Here is a 20652-nt window from a genome sequence, read left to right as displayed (position 1 = left end):
CTTAGTCTTTGTCCTTCTCCTTGGGAAAGTACATTTCCCACCTCTAGTCTTATTGGGCCATAAACTGTCATTTTTAGTAACAATTAGTTGTACACCATTTATTTAAACAATTGGTCTGAATTAGACGAGACCTTCAAAAAACAAAATACCAATCCATAGTTCCCTTTCCACCTTACAAATATATTGTAAAACAAGATAGTGTCTTTTTGATTGAATTTGCTTGAAGTGCAGATATTAAAGAACCATGAGCCTATTATGTTCATTGTTTTTCAAGACAACATTTGATTCTTTCCTGGAGAAATTGTTGAGGTTGCAGCCTGCCATGAATAAGACATATCATGTAAATGCTTATCCTAATAAAAACATGTTTATTTGCTAAGACAGTGTAATTTAACTGGTACTTGTGTCAGCAGTCTGTGCTTACAGTCTGTGTTGTTCAGAGCTTGCCCACCTACGACAGCCCTGAGGTGTTCTGGCTGCACCCCAATGCCGACATCACCTACCAGAGCAAGCTGGCCAAGGACGTGCTGGACACCATTCTGGGCATCCAGCCCAAGAATAGCTCTGGTGGAGGGGATGAGACTCGGGAGGAGGTGGTGGCCCGGCTGGCTGATGACATGCTAGAGAAGCTGCCCCCAGACTATGGTCCATTTGAAGTGAGTTGATGGCATCCTGACAAAACTGTCAGCTGTGGATGTGTCTGGTTGGTTGGGGGAGTGAGGACGAAGGGAGGAGGGCAAAAATAATTTTTCCGAAATTAAAAAAAATCATTTAAAAAACTTACTTCTTGAAGAACCAGAAAAAGAAGTGTTTGAATTTATAAATGTAATCATCTCAAAAGAGAAATAATAAAGAAACCTGATGAGAACATTAATCTTCATAATTAAATTACAAGTGTGGACCAATGGATTAGGATTGCTTTTCTAAAACGTTCCCTGGAGGCACTTCACATTGTCATTTGTTCAGAGGGAAAAAAATGTATTCTTAGAGTAAAGCATTGATTATTTAGAAAAATGTTGTGTAATTCAGGCCTTCTTAATTTCAGGGAGTCTATAGTTATATCATTAACTCTGGTGCTTCTTCATCTCATGGGTTTGGAAAATTGATGTGTCTTTTTAATACACAAGTAACTTCTAAGCAAAATTGATGATTGTGAAAGTTAATTTTTTTTTGACATTTTAGCAAATATTGTGAAAAGGTTTACCCTGATAACATGTTTAAGTCTTTGAGAAAAGCAAAAGTAAGTGGCTTACTTTCCATGCAGTTTTTTTGTTTTTTTTTTTTTTTTTTGGCTGTACCCCACGGCATGTGGGATCTTAGTTCCCCAGCCAGGGATTGAACCCATGCCCTCTGCAGTGGAAGCGCTGAGTCTTAACCACTGGACCACCAGGGAAGTCCCATCCATGTAGTCTTAAGAGATGACCTGGACTAACCTTGTGACATTTTTGTCACAAGACCACCGTGTTTCTTTATATATTGTCCTTTCCACCTGGTTTTCAGAAGGAAGTCTGCAGCATTTTGTTAGTTGAGCATCCTATTATTTTCCATCAAGCAGGCCATTTTGGATGCTAGTACTACAGTCTGAACTCAAGGAACTGTCACCAAGGGACTCATTTCCCTTGGAAGAATCTCTGATCATTTGCTCAGAGGAAATCAATACTGCTATCAGCTTTCGTAAGCACCTTTCATTATAGTATCAGGAAAGCGGTCATTCATGTCTAACAGTGGTTGAAATATTTATAAAGCAATAAAAATGCCTTAAAAATATAATAATAATTACATAAATAAACATGGCAAGTATGGGGTTTAGAAGAGACACCTTCCTTTTGCTAAATTTGCTTAGGATAAAGCAACTCAACGTGGCATGATATCTGATCTACAAAAGACTGAATAAATACTTGTAAGATAGAAATGAATGGGTGGGTGGATGGATAGATGCTTTGATGGAAAAAAACAGAAAGCTTTTAAAACAGAAGTCTACTTTTTTGAGGCAGCCTTAAGAATTGTTGTGTATGTGTACACATCTGCTTGTGTGTGTCCATGTGTGTATTCGCAAGTCTTGGAGTGGCAGTAGTGAATATTTCCCAATAAGTGCCGTTGCTGTTTGGAAGGCTACATGTTTGTGGACGTGGATTGTATATTCTTCTGTGAATTTATGGAGGCCTGTCTTCTCCCACATGGGATGAAAAATCAACTGGTCATTTAACAGACGTTTCTTCTTTATTTCTTCTTTGTTTTCTGGCAGTGAAAAAAAATAAAAGCTTACTGTTTATGGAACTGTAAAATTTGGGGCCCTTTCAAAAGCCCTAGGGTACCAGTTACATAACGTTAGTAGCTGTCTACTTTTTCACATGCTGGGTGTCTCCATGGCAGGTAAAGGAGAGGCTGCAAAAGATGGGGCCATTCCAGCCGATGAACATTTTCCTCAGGCAGGAGGTAGACAGAATGCAAAGGGTACTCACCCTAGTCCGAAGCACCCTGACAGAGCTAAAACTTGCTATTGATGGCACCATCATCATGAGTGAAAATCTACAAGATGCACTGAATTGCATGTTTGATGCCAGAATTCCTTCTCGGTGGAAAAAAGTACGTTTAACTCAGCTCTTATTCTGCCTTATCACTTTATTGTTATGAATAGTTGTAATTGGCAAGTGAAAAGCATGTAAGAATAATGTACTTAAGAGTGTTCTTTGGCTTAGGGACTAATCTCCTTAGAGCCCTGTATTTTTGGATTGTGGGTAGGGAAGGAAATAATTTAGCATCTCCCACATCTCAGGTTCTCTGCTAGGCAATTTATATGCACTGTTTCATTTAAATCTTGCAATTTATTACCCTTAGTTTACAGATGAGGAACTTGAGGTTGGGGGGTGTTAAATCTTTTCCCAGATCACACACCTTAGAAGTCTAAGAATCAGAATGTAAACCCAAGCTCATGGATTTCAAAGCTCATGATGTTAGTCTTATAGAAGGGAATGTTCCTAGACACAAGCAGATATCAAAAGTCACACCAAAGAGACACATTTTTCCTTGCTTTGTCTGTAAATATGTGAGTATGTATCTCTCAAAATAACAAGATAATAATTTAACAGTATGCTTATTGATTATGTATTGTTAATTGTGCTAAATGACAGCTGTGGGTTTTTTAAATTTTATTGAAGTATCGTTGGTTTGCAATGTTGTGTTAATTTCTGCTGCACAGCAAAGTGACTCAGTTATACATATATATTCTGTTTCATATTCTTTTCCATTATGGTTTATCACAATCTATTGAATATAGTTCCCTGTGCTCTACAGTAGGACCTTGTTGTTTATCCATTCTATATGTAATAGTTTGCATCTGCTAACCCCAACCTCCCACTCCTTCCCCTCCAGCCCCTCTCCCTTGGCAGCTGCATGTCTGTTCTCTACGTCTGTGAATCTGTTTCTGTTCATAGGTATGTTTGTTTGTGTTGTATTTTAGATTCAACATATAAGTGATATATGGTATTTGTCTTTCTCTTTCTGACTTACTTGGCTTCATTTGATCATCTCTAGGTCCATCCATGTTGCTGCAAATGGCATTATTTCATTCTTTTTAATGGCTGAGTAATATTCCATTATATATATGCACCAAGATGTGGGTTTTTTTAAAAAAATTCTTTTCCATTATGGTTTATTACAGGATATTGAATATAGTTCCCTGTGCTATACAGTAGGACCTGTTGTTTATCCATTCTACATATAATAGTTTGTATGGTAGATGTGGTTTTAAGAATTTTTTTTTTTTACTTGGAAGAGTAAAATGAGTACCTGAGTGTCTCTGTAGAGGCGTTTGCTGATCATGGCTCTGAAGATGCTGAGGGTCCAGGGGAACGACTTGGGAGGCAGGAGGGTAGGGTTATCCAGGGAGGGCAACTTATAGAGCCGATATTGGGTCCTGGGGTGACTGGAACCTTCTGCAGGTAAATGGGATGGTGAGACAGGATGGGGTTAGAACTGCAGGTAAATGGGATAGTGAGACAGGATGGGGTTAGAACTGAGAGTCTCTCAGAAGAGATTCACTTAGTGAGGCGCCTCTGATATCTCACCCAGGGCTTTGGCAGATTCCAAGGCAGTGGGTCCCAAAGGCAGTATATGGTAACTGGGGAGTGTTCTTCTACTGTCTTCTCCATCTTATTTGGTGAACCACCATCCATCCCTCTAGTCACGCAGCCTAGAAACTCAGAATCAGCTTTGACCAGACTCCTTTCTCTCCTCACCTTCAAAAGATTCATTGCCAAGGCCAGAGCGTTTTCTGTATGAGTTCACTCTTCTCATTTCCAGTGAGAGAGAAAGAACCTCCGTGGTCACTGGCCCTTGCAGGCTCATTTTCCACTAAACAGCTCGCCCAGCTTTGTCAGCACCTGCAGGCTCTGGAACAGGGATCCTTGCCTGGAGACATCCCCTCGTTAATGGGTCCCTGTGCCCTCAGATCAAATGTCATACACACACACGTCTTTCAGTTAACACATCTATAAAGATGTGATAGAGTGAGTTACCTCATTTTTAACTTAAAATCATTTTATACAGGTTTTTATTCTACTTATTATCAGTCTTTGGGAATCTCACTGTCTCTTGAAAAATAGTCATATCAATTCTTAAGCTATTTGAAATTCAAGTAGTTTATCTATCCAGGTTGATCACTACATTTATTCGCACATAAAATATTGCAGTTACAGTAAAATGTTATAAACTATGATTTGGAGATACCTTCCAGTGTGGCTGCTGATAACGTTAATGACACTCCCATGCCAACTGTAGTAATAGGAGTTCCACACATGAATTCAGGCAGAACGTTACAGGCAGTGAATGCAGTTAATTTGTTTGTGGTAAAGAGACCTGTGTTTCCATGTCTACCCCTTCATCAGAGGAAATAACAGTACAGTCTAAGGGACAAAGACTTCAGAGAATAACTGTCGTTTGCCTCATAAAAAAATAAGTGGAGAAAGGCTTCTATGATTTATCATTCACAAAATATATTCTAAAGTGCTGATGAGGCCATGAGCACATTTATATAAATAGAAATCTTATTTTATAATGTATCTACTGAAAATGTAGCCTAAGGAAAAATAGTTGAAACCTGTTAAATTTAATTCAATTAATTGTTTTAATTGCTTTATGGCAGAATTGGTCATGACTCTATTTGTATGTGGAAGGAGATTCTACTGAAAACAGATGACTTGAACAGTGTGCTGAACTGGGTTGATCTGAAACCCACGTGATGACTAGCTGATTCTATCATATATCATTAGGGAGGAAGAATAATTTGAAAACTTAAATGTCAACCCAAGGAAAATTTATGTCTTAAGGACTTCTAAATTCTAAGAGTGAAATTGTTATTTCACCACTGTTTTCTTCTGTGAACGTAGCTAGTTACACAGCAGAATTAAACCTGTATCAATTCATGGTTTAATGTATGCATTTCAGGAATCTTGGGTTTCAAGTACGTTGGGTTTCTGGTTTACTGAGCTTATTGAAAGAAACTGCCAGTTTACCTCTTGGATTTTCAATGACCGGCCCCACTGCTTCTGGATTACAGGCTTTTTTAACCCCCAAGGATTTTTAACTGCAATGCGACAGGTAATAGCTCTGATTTTCACTTGTTGTGTTATTATAATTTTCCTCTACCAGGGTTTCTTCTTTCATAATAGTTCTTTTTTTTTTGTTTGTTTGTTTGTTTGTTTGTTTTTGTGGTACACGGCCCTCTCACTGTTGTGGCCTCTCCCGTTGTGGAGCACAGATTCCGGATGCACAGGCTCAGCGGCCATGGCTCACGGGCTCAGCCGCTCCACGGCATGTGGGATCTTCCCGGACCGGGGCACAAACCCGTGTCCCCTGCATCTGCAGGCGGACTCTCAACCACTGCGCCACCAGGGAATCCCCTCATTATAGTTTTAAAGAGTCGAATAAGACAGAGAATGATTGTCTCTTTTTGACACCAGCAGTTACTTTGTCCTGAACATAAATCCCGCTTGTTCTCAGTCTGCTAGCTGGGATTTCAAAATATTTGTTATTGTTATATTTGATTTGATTTGATATTTCTTTTAAAGTACAAGGGGTTAAATTAGGACATGGGTATTGCTTATAAGAGAATCTTTTAAAACTCTTTAAATACTATCCTTCCTTCTTTGAATCTGGATAATTTGGGGCTACACTGTCATCACGATAAATGCTCTTTATATTAAGACAAACCTCTAGTTGCTGATTTCATTCATCCTTTGCCTTTGCTCTTGCCCTGAGTAGGAAATGACTCGGGCCAACGAAGGCTGGGCTCTGGACAATATGGTGCTCTGCAACGAAGTCACCAAGTGGATGAAGGATGACATTTCTGCCCCTCCCACAGAGGGTGTCTACGTCTACGGCTTGTATCTTGAAGGCGCTGGCTGGGACAAGAGGACCATGAAACTCATCGAGTCCAAACCAAAAGTGCTCTTCGAGTTAATGCCTGTCATAAGAATTTACGCCCAAAACAACAGTAAGTTGTCTTGCGCATTGAGGGATGGTTGGTATTATCAGGTTGGATGATGTTATAAACACAGGATATCGTTATTTTTGTTATCATGTGATAAGGATTATACTATGTTATCAAGTGGCTTCACATTCATACCTGTGTTTAGTGAGTACTGACTGACTGCTGGACTCTTTCTTGAATGCTCCTGGGAGGCAATGGTTCTAGATAGTTCTTGCCTATCTAATAATGCAGATAAAATAGCATTCGCTAATGAGATAAGAAACAGGTGTTTGGAATAGTAAATAAGTGGTGAGAAAGGAGGGTGAGATAACAGTGGGAGGAAATAGTTAGGGGCTGGATCTTAGGGGCAGTTGGGTCTGGATGGGCTGGGAAGGATAGATGGAGCTTGGATGATGAGGAAGGAAGTAGTGGAAAGAAGGCCTTCCAGGTAGGAGTGCACAGGGCTACGGGAGGTGGTGTCTCCACCAGCTTGGAGATTTAAGCCAGGTTGTGAAATCCAGTTTGAATTCAGGGACATTCAGCTTAATCCAGTAGCTAATGGTAAAACGCTGGGTTCACATATCAGCCTATGAATGTGATAACACTTCTATGAAACACACATGTCAAAGAAGAATACTTTGACAAAGTTATCAAAGCTCTGTTTGACAAGGCTAAAAACACCTAAACTATTTTCCATTGTTGGCTTGATGTTTTCTAGAGGTTTTTGTTGTTGCATTTCATTCAGCTAACATCTCCTCAGCAGTAACCACCATTCACCATATGAGGAGATTCCCTGTTCTTTTTATTTTTTAAAAAATTTATTTATTTTCCTTTTTAAATAAAAATTGCATATATTTAAGGTGTGTAACATGATGATTTGATATACATATACATAGTGAGATGATCACCATAAGCCATAAACTCAAGAGGTAGCCAGGATAGTGGATCCCAAGGAAGTACTAATTTTACAACAGAAGAACAAAAGATTTTTCTTTAAACAAGCAAGGGAGAAAACAATCTCTCTTTAAAAGAGAGCTTTTAGTACCTCCATCCCTTAGATAAGTACCACATTTGTAAATATATGTCAAGGGAAGAGAGTGTACAAATTTTGAGTATTTTTTAGGCAAATATTGATGTTTGCTGCATGACTAATTATATCAGCCACAAGCTTACTTGCCAGAGACAAAGATAATTATGAATCAGATCACACCCACAAGGGACTCACAGTCTGGTGAGGGAGCCTGATAAGTAAATAAATAATTTAAGTAGAATTTGACACATGTTATGATAGAGATACTGTCAGGATGGTCAGGGAATCTAGAAGTAGAGCATAGCTAGGCCTGGGAGGTTGGTGGAGAGTGCTTCTGAGATGAGTTTTGGAGGGTAAGGGTGAGCATGAGAGGGCATTAGAGTTAGACTTTTCTTGGCAGAGGGGAAGAGCTTTGGCTCACTGGGTCATCCATTTAATATTTATCTGGTGTTGACCATCTGACACACACTACCCTATTGCTGGGGGTGCAACAATGAGAAAAGGCCAAGCAGAATCCCCTTTTGCAAGGAGCTCAGTCTCAAAGAGGGAAGGTAACTGAAAAAAGAAGCAAATATAGGGCTTCCCTGGTGGCGCAGTGGTTGAGAGTCCGCCTGCTGATGCAGGGGACACGGGTTCGTGCCCCGATCCCGGAAGATCCCACATGCCGCGGAGCGGCTGGGCCCGCGAGCCATGGCCGCGGAGCCTGTGTGTCCGGAGCCTGTGCTCCGCAACGGGAGAGGCCACAGCAGTGAGAGGCCCGCGTACAGCAAAAAAAAAAAAAAAAAAAAGAAGCAAATATAGTCAATCCTTGTTATGCAAGGATTCTGTACGATTTTGCCTACACTCTAAAATTTATTTGTGACCCCGATGTCAATGCTTGTGGCACTTTCACAGTCTTTCATGGACATGTACAAAGCAGTGAAACATTTGTGTCTCCTGACATGAGTGTTCCTAGTTGAGGTTGAACAAGCCCATGCCCTGCTTCTTGTTTCAGCTCATACCGTAAACGAGTGTCCTTTCCATGGTCTATTTTGTGCTATGTTTTTCACATTTTTCTACTTTTCATTGTTGAAAATGGCCCCAGTGTGTAGTGCTGAAGTGTTGTCTAGTGTCCCTGAGCGCAAGAAGGCGGTGATGTGCCTTATGGAGGAAACATGTGTGTTAGACATGCTCTGATCAGGCATGAGTCATAGTGCTGTTGACCTTGAGTTCATTGTGAATGAATCAACAGTGTATATTAATAAGGTAACTTTAAACAGAAACACACATAAAACAAGGTTACGTATTGATGGGCTGATGGAAATGCTGTGACCAGAGGCTTGCAGGAACCTGACCCTGTATTTCCCCGAGCGGCCATCGGTAATTCAGACTCCGTGAGATTTTAGATACGTAAGTCTCAGGAATATTGAGGATCAAGTGTAAATGAACATACTGATTTCAGATAGTTCTTGTTTCTGTAAAGAACACATACACATGGTGTGTCAGGGAGTGAGAGAATTCAGGGGTTCAGGGAAGGCTTTGCTGAGGAGAGAACATTGAACATTGGACTAGTATCCGTGGGGCAAAGGCAAGCATGCAGAGGCAAGAGGTAGCAACGCATGTGCTGTGTTTGAGGAACAGAAAGACAGTGTGTGAAGGAAGGGGAGCCCATGAAGAGAGCTGAGCATCAGAAGAGAGACGTAAGGGTGCTCAGCATCCCTCTTGGTACAGGGTGTCGCTCATTATGCTGTAGCTGCATCTGAAATTATCCATGTGTCTGCCTGGGCTTCGGCAAACACACTGCCTGTGGCTTCATGTTCATTAATCCTTACGGTCGTGTGAAGTCCCAGGACAGTGATTATTTTATAGAAATAATAATCACTCAAATGTTTTTTTAGCCAAAAGTAATGTTTTAGAAATTTTGTTGCATCTAGTCAACATTGTTGGAAAAATGTTTCCCTTATGAAGTGAAAGAAAAATCTTTCTCACATTCAGTTAAGTGTTACTTTATTTCGTGTGACTAAATTGTAAAAATCCATTGCCACATGACATTGAACATCTCAGCAGCATAGTAATAAAGCAATAAATTTATAATACAAGCAATCCTTTATGATTTAAGAATACGTTGGTATGGAAGAACTGTACTCATGCTGCTGGGCTTTAGTCAGCGGTGATGCTCGTTACCTGTAGGGTTAGGGAGGAAATAAAAATAAGCAAAGGAAAAAGTGACTCACTAATTTCAACGTACTAAGAAAAAAGTAAAGGAAAACTATAATTTTTTATTCTTTTTTTGGCTTCAGTAGAAGTTGGTGGAAACTTTTTGCCAAATAGCTTTGTGGTTGAAGAGGTGTTTTGTTCGTGATAGAAAACTAACATTCCATTGCTCTTTTCATATTGTAAATCTAATTTTCATTCAATTTTGATGACTAAATAGGACGCTAATTGAGCTAAAGAGGTTTAACATCATTAATGGCTAGAGGACACTCCAAAAGTGTACTGTTTTAAAATTAAAATTCTTGTAATGGATTGTTTTTTATGTTAATAGGAAGGGCAATTTCAGTTTAAATAATTCACCATTGAATTTTACATATAAGACTGGTTTATTTGTTTTTTAAAAGGAATTCTAGGTATTTGTTTCAAAGCTAAAAATTGAGTTTATCAATATATCAAAATTGATATATTGATATATTGAGCTATATCCCCAAATGTTTATTTTATTTATATTTCTTGTCACAGGAGAGTCACCCAAATAGTACAAAATACTCCAAGAGAGTAAAGCCACCCGTACCCACTGTAGATCCTCTGTTCTCAAAAGAAGTTGAAAAGAGGCAGCTATAGAGAGAGAGTGATGCTTCTAATAGCTTTGGTGCTGAAGCGCATGTGATGGGAAAGCAGTGGTTAGAATTTTGGGGGAACAAAGCAAGACTTACATGTATCTCTGGTCACTAAGCTGTGAAGAATCTCAGGGTCCCTGCAGCTAATGAGACTATTTCCTGCTAGAGGAAAAGTGTTTCTAAGAATGCCCTAGGACCCACCCTGATCCAACACTGTGCAGTTGTGGGCCAGGGGTGGGAATAGCCCCGCGCAGCGACCCAGAGCTGGAGACCTCCTAACTCCTGAGCGCAGCGTTTAAGCCACTTTCAGTTTGTAAACCTGAACCCTGTTAAAGTCATGGGGAACCTGAGACTGGGGAATTTGTTTTAGTGAAAAGGTAAGTGTATATGTGCATGTGCGTATGTGTGTTTGTGTGTGTGTGTGTGTGTGTGTGTACAGGGAGAGAGGGGAGAAATCTAACACATCTTGGGCATCTACTGCATTGCAAGCATTATACAATGCCAGACATTCACATATATTAACTTATTTAGTCTTTACAACAACTCTGTAAGATGTATCATGACGATTTTGCAGATGGGGAAATGAAGGTTTAGAGATATTAGGTAATTTGCCTATGATTCCTGGCTACCAAAGCTGCTATCAGAATCACGTTTGTCTGTTGTGGGATGAATGCAAATCTCTGGGAATTCTTGTGGTAGTGTTCTACCCAAGACTCTGCATTTAGGGATGAAGCTGGAAAATAAAGGCTAAATTGGAAATGAGGATGGTTTCCTTGCATTTGGAAGTCATGTATTAATATTTCTCAGGTACCTGGTGACGTAGACACAGTAAAGGCCTCTGCCCTATGCAGATGAGAGCTGTCACCCCCTGTGGCCTCCTCTCCCCATGCTGATGGTTAAGGTGGTCACCTCCCTGCCCCATAGGGGGACACATGTCCTCAAGTAAAAGGCAGTGAGCCAGAAGCCTGGATATTTGGGGTGCTTTCATGGCTTTATCACCTTAGCAGTTAGTCTTGTAGCTTTGGAGGAGTCTCAGCTGTGCCACAAGTTGAAGTCAGGTATCTAGTTATCTCTGGTCCACATGTACATATTTCTGCAAAGATATGGAGACACATATGCATAGTACGTCATCCTATTGCTGAGATTAAGAGCTTAGGCTCTGGATCCATTCTGGCCAGGTTTGACTCATCACCTACAGCTCTGCAACCTTGGATAAGTAACTCACCTCCTTATGTTCTTCCAGTTTTCTCATCTGTAAAATGGACTCAATCATGGTACCCATCTCATTGGGCTGTTGAGAGAATTAAACTGACGATGTCCAGCACATAATTAGCATACAATAGATAACAATAAAAAATTATTATTATTAATATGATAACTCTCATGCTTGTTGAAGGATTAAAAGAAATAACACATGAAAGAGTGCACTGTTTAATAACCTAAATGTTATTAGCAAAAGAGGGACTAAATAAAGGAATGACATAAGGAATCTCTATGTAACTTGGTTATTTTGGATATTAGAAGGAATATATGATGTAATGATATACTTACATTTGGATGAAAAATGTAGGCTAGAGAGGGAAGTTATAGAGCTAGAAAATGAAATTTCCTCAAGGCGTTTTATTAAAACCTTTAGCATACTAAAGCACATAGCTCACCAGTTTAGATTCTCTCTTCTCCTCCTTCTGGAGCCCCAAGGCTTTAAACATATTTAGCTAATTTGTTCTACCTACTTAGCATGTTTATTTTTGTCTTCAAAGTTATTTGTCTAACCAGAGGTAATGGTTTCAAATCATCTCTTTATGTGCTGTTTAGCATCTGTCAGCACTTTTACCATGAAATTATATTTTCAGTAATCCTGCTGCAGAAGGTTGCTGCATGCTGTGACTTGGTGTGGGCTCCTTCCCTTCTGAAGCAATTAAAAATAAATAAAATTGGATAAATATTTCAGAGAATTGCTTTTTTTTTTTACTGCTTCTTGAAAAGAATGCTATTTTTTCCAATTCTATTTTTCTTTTGGGATGAAAACCCAAGTAATCGAATACTTCCAAGGTGCAATTATTATAATTATCACTTGATTCAAATGTAAAACTCCAAGGGCTTATGTCAAGATTTATAAAATGATTGTTGGTCAAGTGTGCATCAAGAAGAACGATTAGTTAAATATTTGTTATATGTTCAGATCTTAGGATTAAAGGGTTTAAATATATCAGTGTAGTTAGCATTAACTGCACTCCTCAAATTCACTGTCATTCATTTATTTAATCAGATTTTTTTGTGTTTGCCTAATTATTATCACTAATGACATTCTTATGGTAATTAAAAAATAGCAACTAGACTTAAAATTAGGTGTTACATTAATTTAGATGGTTTCTAATAATTAACTTCATGGGATTAAGTAAATACATAATTTTAAAGTACTGTAAAATATCTGTGACTTTGTTTTATTTATTTTTAAATGTTTTCAGATCATCCTTATTATATCTTTTATTAAAGTATTTTCTATACAGATCTCTTGGTTAATTCCCTGATACTTTATGGTTTTGTCAAAATTAAAAACTGTATCCTATTTTTTATTAAAACTTTTAGTTGGCAATTGCCAGCACAGGTTGATCTTGAATCCAGCAAGATCCTTACTAGTTGGTGAAGATTCTTAATTGTTCTAAAAGTTTGTTGATTTTGTTTTTCTAGGGAGATGTCATATCATTTACAAATTATCATAGTTGATTCTCTGCTCTTCTAATTCTTACCAATTTTATTTATTTTTCTCTCCTTAATGTTCTTGATCAAAATTGTTTCTGAGCCTCAAGAAAATCCATGTAAAATTTCTCTAAGTATATTATATGCTATAAATTTTAATATTATAACCTTTACTAAGTTTAGGAAGTTCCTTTTTATTCCTGGTTTGCTCAGAATTTTTAATTATAAATTGTACTGAACTTTATTAAACGATTTTTTCTACATTGAGATAATCATATCTCCTATCTTAGTTGTGTAATGTGGTGAATTACATGGGTAGATTTTCTGACATTGAACCATCTTTGTTTTTTTTTAATATTTAAATACTTTATTTTTTAAAAATTTAATTAAATTAATTTATTTATTATACAGCAGGTTCTTATTAATTATATTATACATATTAATGTATTAGAACAGCATTTCTCAACCTTTGTATTATTGACAGTTTTGGTCCAGATAACTCTTGTTGTGAGGGGCTGTCTTGTGCATTATAGGATGTTAGCAGCATTCCTGGCCTCGACCTACTTGTTGCCAGTAGCACCTTCCCAGTTGTAGTAACTAAAAATGTCTCTAGATATTGGCAAATGTCCCCTGGTAAAAATCACACCTGGTTAAGAATTACAGCTTTAGATTATTTTATATGGAAACTTTTGTATAATATTATCATATTCAAATATTTAACTTCTTCCAATAAAATTAATTAAATTTACTGGAGGTATAAAAACACATGGCACAGCAGGTTGAAGGTTTTTTTGGGTCAAAAAATGAGACTTTAATTTCTGATAGTGCCTTACTTTTTTGATGTGTTAGGAAAAGCTAAATTATTGAGTAAGTTAGCTTGGGGAAATAAATTCAATATCATTAATATATTAATATTGCATTTTGAGAGTTACATGTTTGTTACACTAATTCACCAAAGCAAAGTTATCCTCTTAGTTAAGTGTGTTTTCATCTCAATAATTATGTGAGGGTCATTTATAATATTGGCCTTCCAGAGAGGTACACGGATGAGTGCAGACACAACTTTTGTCCTGAAATAATTTATAGTCTGGGAGAGAAGAGGAAATAATATACTGCTTCCCGAGATGGGTGTTACAAGATGTGCAAATAAACTACTATAGATAGAGTGGATTTAACAAGAAGCAGGTGAAGCTTAAACTCTACGGCTGCTCAGTGCAGAGGCTCCTTCCAAAGCTTAATTTTATATTTGCAAATTATACTTTTTTTTTTCTTAAAAGAAGCCCCTCCCCCCAAACTGTGTAAGTTTGAGGCCCCGCAAGACCTGCATCTGTCCTCAATATGGGGATGCCAAGGCTGGACAAGATGCATAAGAGAAGACCTTTGAAGAAGGGGCACACAGATTGTCTTTCATTGCATATGTGATTTTGGAGACTCCATCTGTTCATGTACTCCAAAAAGGTAGATTGAATCTTAGCGAGCTCAACGGTGGCATGGTTCTCTGCTTCCCTGCCATTTTTATGTCTCTACGCACATGGAGAACTCACACACCTGGTAGGGGTAGGGAACATTCTCTGTCCTGTGATTTCAAATGTGGTTTGGACTATGGCACAGAGGGTTGAAGATGGGATTTTGCAATAATAATAGTGAAATAAGAGTGAGCATTGGTGCTGGATGTCTGATTAAAAGACAAAGGCAAGTCACAAGGGAAATATAGAGAGGGTGTGTGGGCACAAGATTTGGTGGGGAAGTACAGGGGACAGGGTGGAGGAGGGGTGTTGAATTGACAGGTGGAAAGGAGAGGGAGGAAGCAATGGGTCATGTCACATGGGCAGGGGTTCATGTCAAGGACATGTGACAAGGAGTGAATGGGGTAAATGTGAGGACGTCTGGGTGTCTTGTCACACCCACTGGAAACCTGTGGTAGCCTCTGCTTTGCATCTAGGGATTATCTGACCTCAGGAAGAATTTCCCTCATTCTACTAAACCCATCTCTCTTTGGAATGACCTTCAGAGCACACAGATTTGACTCTGCACTCTGTTTGGGTTTGGCGCTGCTTAAATTAGAAATTCACCAAGGTTGTTTTTATGATTTTTTTTTGTAGCTATAAGAGACCCTCGGTTGTACTCCTGTCCCATCTACAAGAAGCCAGTCCGAACAGATCTGAACTACATCGCTGCTGTGGACCTCAGGACGGCCCAGGCCCCCGAACACTGGGTGCTCCGTGGGGTTGCCCTTCTCTGTGATGTCAAGTAACATGGGGCATGTCTCTCACACAATAAATGCAGGATCTAAAGTACCATAACCTTATTCTTCTGTGTGGACAGTGTGTAAATCAGGTTGATCATGGAATGAGAGCTGTATCACTGTTCCCTACTCTAGCTGGATGCTTGATTACATTTAGCCTGTTTCATCGTTCATGACCAATCACTGTGTTTTTCTGAAAACTTATTTGGTGATTTAAAAGTAAAATTTACAACTTTCTAATGAAGTGCGGCCCTCAAATCCACAATAATACATTTTCTTCTTCCTTCAACTCCAAGGACTGACTAGGCTAAACAGATGGTATTTCCCTTGAAGGGATTATTCTTCTGTTAATGTGGTGGTTCTAGTGACAGCCCAATTCTCTAAGGTATCTTGACAAGTGTGTGCTGATTCTGCTTCTGTTGCCTTTTGCGTTTAGGTCAGGTTAGAGATTTGTTTTTTCATGGCTCAAGTAGCCAATTAAATAGACCTTTTTAAAAAAAGGAAGGAAATAGAAGGGTGGGTTAAGAATGTGAATAGATGAATAGACAATTCAGGTAATCCTATAGAATAAACATTTAGAAGAGGGTTCAACCCCACTGATAATTATTAATGAGATCCTAACTGATATTTGTTAGAATTAAAAAATTAAAGCTAAAGTGAATCGTGGTGAGGTCTTTGTAAAAGTGATACACTCACAGACTCCTTGAGCAATGTAAATTTACCCATCCTTTTTGTAAAATGATTAAATAACTAAGCACAGAAAGAATCATAAAAACATTCCATGCCTTGATCCTTATTTTCTCTCCTGGAAATCTACACCCAGGAAACAATTTAAAAGACTGAAGAAATATATATATATGTATATATATATATGTATATATATATATATATACATATATATATATACATATATATATATAAATGTATTTAATAGCATTAAAAAATAACCTAAAAGTTCAAAAATAAGTCTATCTTAAGGAAATTAGAAGTATTTGGCAATCATGAAGAACAATAGTGAAGATTTCATAACACAGAAATGGTGAGCACATACTGTTAATTGAAAGACATAGTTAACAAAATATCAAGTACACTGTGATTATAACTGTAAAATGTATCTGGTGTGGCCAAAAATTAGAAAATAACATGGAAAATAAAAACAGGTATGATCCAATGGTAAAGGTTTCAGTTGACTTGAACAAATGTAATGATTGGAAGAAAAAAGGAGAGAAAGGATAAAAGTCGTAGATAGTGGGTGGGAACTTCACATAAGTTTTTATTAATTAGGAAAATACTACCTAAGGAACTTGTCACATATTTTTATTTTAAATTATGATTAAAAATTATAAAATTGTTTCATCTATAACCTGTTGACTAGGAAATTTGGTCCGTGTTAACTTAGAATTGCAGCTTAGAATTGGGTAACTTCATATCTGTGTAACTTCATGCTTCCGATGATAAAAAGTTTTTTTTGTAGGGAGGAAAGGTTACAAGGAGAAGAGTGTGGGTCCCTCTCACTAGGATTTGCTCTGTGACAAGTATCATTTTATGCTAAGTATGTTGAGAATTAGGCCTGAGTAGTTCATGTGATACCTACCCATCCTGGACAATACTATTTTCATTTTGAGTGGCTTCTTTTGGCCTGAATTAATATATCAGTTGATTTGTGTGAATTGCTGTAAAACAATCATTTTATCTTGAAGAATACATAATGAAAATGTAAACATAATGCATATTAATAAAAAGTTGTTAATGAATGTCTGAATTGTAATTGCTATTTATGAACAAGGGGGTGAGTGCCATTGAGTAACCAGAAATAAGCTTTCAAAACTGGCTTTTTTAGGGCTTCCCTGGTGGCGCAGTAGTTGAGAGTCCACCTGCCGATGCAGGGAACACAGGTTCGTGGCCTGGTCCGGGAAGATCCCACATGCCGCAGAGTGGCTGGGCCCGTGAGCCATAGCCGCTGAGCCTGCGCGTCTGGAGCCTGTGTTCCGCAACGGGAGAGGCCACAACAGTGAGAGGCCCGTGTAACGCAAAAAACAAACAAATAAAAAAACTGGCTTTTTAAATCAAATAACTTGAAAATGTATAATTCAAATAATTTTGTGATATACTCCATTGGTATATATGTATGAGTTTTGGAGACCCAAAGTAGAAAAGAACACCATGAAAACAACTAGAAATTTTTAGGAACTAATTCAGCAAGGGACATCACTAAAGCATGGAGCATGTCAGACCCACAAGTACTGGGGACTCACATCTTGCTGCCTAAAAGGAGGAGGTATGCTTGGTGCCTGATAGAAGAGTGACAGGAAACCGGCCTGGAGTACAGGGCTGAGGAGAGCTGCTTTCTAAATGAAATTGCAAGCCTTTTTCTAACTGCTGCCAACTACAGCATAGTGGCTGATGAAAATCATGTGTTTCTAAGTCACTGGAGCGAGAAGAACTTCTTTGTGTTAAACGCTATTGGCAGTGGAAAAATCTTGTAAATAAATCAATGTTAAGAGGCCTGACGAGACAAACCATGAATGTTATAATTACGTAGCTTGCAGGATTCTCCAGTTTAGACAAAATACACAGCATCAAAGATGTCTGTCAATGATAAATTTGTGTTCAAAGGCGTGGCTTATTAAAAAAATTACTTATGTTATGCATCCTGACAACGTAGTTTATAAAATTTTTGCAACACAAAAGTCTTTAGTAATCATAAAAATAGTCAAATATGTATACATGAGTAATTTTATCTTAAAGACACAATTTCCCCTCACCTCCAAATCAGCAACACAATTTTTTTCTCCTATGTCAGGCCCTGGTGAGGTACATGATGGCTTTAACATTTAAAAAACTTTACTCTTGCAAGTATTAGGAGTGATTTTAAAAAACTGTATTGTGTAACTGATGACTGTTGATTAGTAGCCCCCATCAACACATCAAAATAATGCCTCTTAAGGGAAAACAAAAGGTATGCTTATATTCACAATATGGTCCTCCAGATTGGGTGAAACCAGTAAACAAACCAGTAGGTTGTGAAAGTATGAGGAAATGTAGTAGTTTCGGCTTGTAATTGCTCTAGTGTTGAGTTCTAGTAATTTTTTTTTTTTTTTTTTTTTTGCTGTACGCGGGCCTCTCACTGTTGTGGCCTCTCCTGTTGCAGAGCACAGGCTCCGGATGCACAGGCTCAGCGGCCATGGCTCACGGGCCTAGCCGCTCTGCGGCATGTGGGATCTTCCCAGACCGGGGCACGAACCCGTGTCCCCTGCATGGGCAGGCGGACTCTCAACCACTGCGCCACCAGGGAAGCCCAAGTTCTAGTAACTTTTGAAGTTTATACGCTCTGGTTAATCGACTGACATTTGCTGTATCCAACATGTGCGTATCAAGTGTCCACATATACCGCCAGTGAAGGATAGGAGAGAATTCAAGGTTAGCTTTAGAATCAGCTATGAGATTTGGCTAAGACACTGTGAATCCACAAACAGGTCCTGACCTGTCTTAAATGGAGCCTCATTCTGTGATGCGCTTTAAACACAGTGAAACTTATCAATGCAAGAGCAGAATGCATTGTTACCCCATCTGCAACCGAGGGGCTTTTCTGGTTCAGTTCTTCAGCCTGGAAAACCATAAAACTGAGCAGCCAGATAGACAGTAATGACAAGTTGAATCCTGAAAATAGTGACTAAGGAACAAGAAGGCTGGAAGGATGTATCCTGAGCAGGGCGGGATGGAGGATAAGAAGGAGAGTCACGTTTCTTTTCTTCAGACACTGTTAGAATTCCATTATTAGCAATAACTCTAGCAGATCAAGATGATGAATGAATAATCTCCAAAGTCCTCAAATGAGCCTTTAAAAAATAGCTTATCCCCTGGATTTCAAAGTTTTTGTTACAAAATGCCAACAGTATTACAATCTAATAGTATAATTTCAATGCCTTAAAGGATTTAATCTGAAGTTTTATAAAGTCCTATGAGCTCTTAGTAACACCATAAAACCACCACGTGGAGTTGCCTCATGTGTATTCTTCCTGTGCCTTCTTTGTGTCTTTTTTGACTTAGAACTCCACTTAGTTTCCCAAAGCAAGCTTTATAGGCAAGCTTAATTGTTTCCAAGTTTGAGGTTATGTTGGGTGATTGCAGAGCCCAGACTGGGAGACTTGCCCTCCTTTTGGTTTGCGTCTCAAGCGCCGTGTTTTACTGGGCTACACCGTGTTTCTCCTTGCTGTGTGTCATGTGGGTACAGCCAGGACATATTTGCTGCAAGATGCTTGCCCCTGCTCTAGTAATGTTTTATCATTACGGTTAATGCCTTTCTTCATTTATTTCTTCGCTTAGGCTAATATGCATAGCATTCACATCAAGTATGATCACAAACACAAATGCCAATTAGGTTCTCCCCAGTATTTTGTGCTGGAGTCGATTTTAATGACCACATAGAGCGTTCTCGAGTACTTGGGAAGGGAGAAAGACTAAATGTGGTGAAGGACACATAAGAGATTACGTGGGAAGTCACGGGCTGGGGAGGCTTGTGAAGGACTGTGAAGCAGAACCTGTGACCCAGCTGAGGTTGGACGCTCCTCTCTGCTGCTGGGTGCAGTTTACATTCACTCTGTTAGCATCACCTTCCTCCTGGCAGTCTGCTGTGATGTAGCCATTTATAATCTATTTATGCAAATACTTACGGCAAATCCCAGGAGGCCTGTAGAAAAAGCTTATAAAACCTTTTAGTGTTTTATCATTTGTAAAGCGATCATTTGCATGCATCAATGAAACTTTTTGCTATTCTAGCAAATAGTGAAAATGTTTTTAGTGTCTCAGGAACATCATAAATTGCTATTGTTCACATCTTGCAACCCCTGATACATCACACCACTGATCACAAAGATTTATTAGTGGCACAAATGAGGGGCTTTACAAAAAGATGATTGCTGTAAGCTGAATCATGTTCTCGGAAAACAAAAGTGTTGATTATATTAGAAATTAGAAAATTAAGTATTAATTGGAGAATATAGTAATGAATATGTCGCGTTTGCTGTAGCCTACTTTGGTTTATTTTTATTTGTGTTGTTTGTTTTCCTAATCTGTTTTCCCCATGCTAAGTCTACCAATAGTCTTCAGTGGAAAAAAGCAGAATATATTATTTGACCCTTCTGGATACCGTGTAAGAGCGGGGAATGTACTGATAAATTTGGGCTGAGTGTGGAATAATGATACAACTTTTCTTTTTTTGGGGGGGAAATTTTATTTTATTTTTGGGGGGGTCACATACGTTAAAATAAACTTTTTAATTAGGAACAATTTTAGGTTTACAGAAAAGTTGCAAAGGTAGTAAAGAGAGTCTCCGTTACCCTTCACCCAGCCTCCCTTAATGTTCCATCATACACAGAATATTATACTAGGAGAT

General features: G+C 38.5%; 1 protein-coding gene across 1 annotated transcript in view; it reads left to right on the top strand.

The window, feature by feature from the left end:
- Nucleotides 1-15434, top strand: part of DNAH5 (dynein axonemal heavy chain 5) — a 276356-nt gene extending 260922 nt beyond the window's left edge. Inside the window, exons 75-79 of the mRNA XM_060092732.1 lie at nucleotides 441-656; nucleotides 2374-2586; nucleotides 5446-5598; nucleotides 6262-6493; nucleotides 15115-15434. Coding sequence (XP_059948715.1) covers nucleotides 441-656; nucleotides 2374-2586; nucleotides 5446-5598; nucleotides 6262-6493; nucleotides 15115-15266 — 966 coding nt within the window. The 3' untranslated portion in view covers nucleotides 15267-15434. The remainder of the gene's footprint in view (nucleotides 1-440; nucleotides 657-2373; nucleotides 2587-5445; nucleotides 5599-6261; nucleotides 6494-15114) is intronic.
- Nucleotides 15435-20652: the final 5218 nt, after the last annotated feature.

This window comes from Mesoplodon densirostris, chromosome 3 (assembly GCF_025265405.1).
Source record: "Mesoplodon densirostris isolate mMesDen1 chromosome 3, mMesDen1 primary haplotype, whole genome shotgun sequence".
NCBI lineage: Eukaryota > Metazoa > Chordata > Mammalia > Artiodactyla > Ziphiidae > Mesoplodon > Mesoplodon densirostris.
Note: the sequence above shows the minus strand (reverse complement) of the source record. Positions and strands in the feature narration are given on the sequence as shown.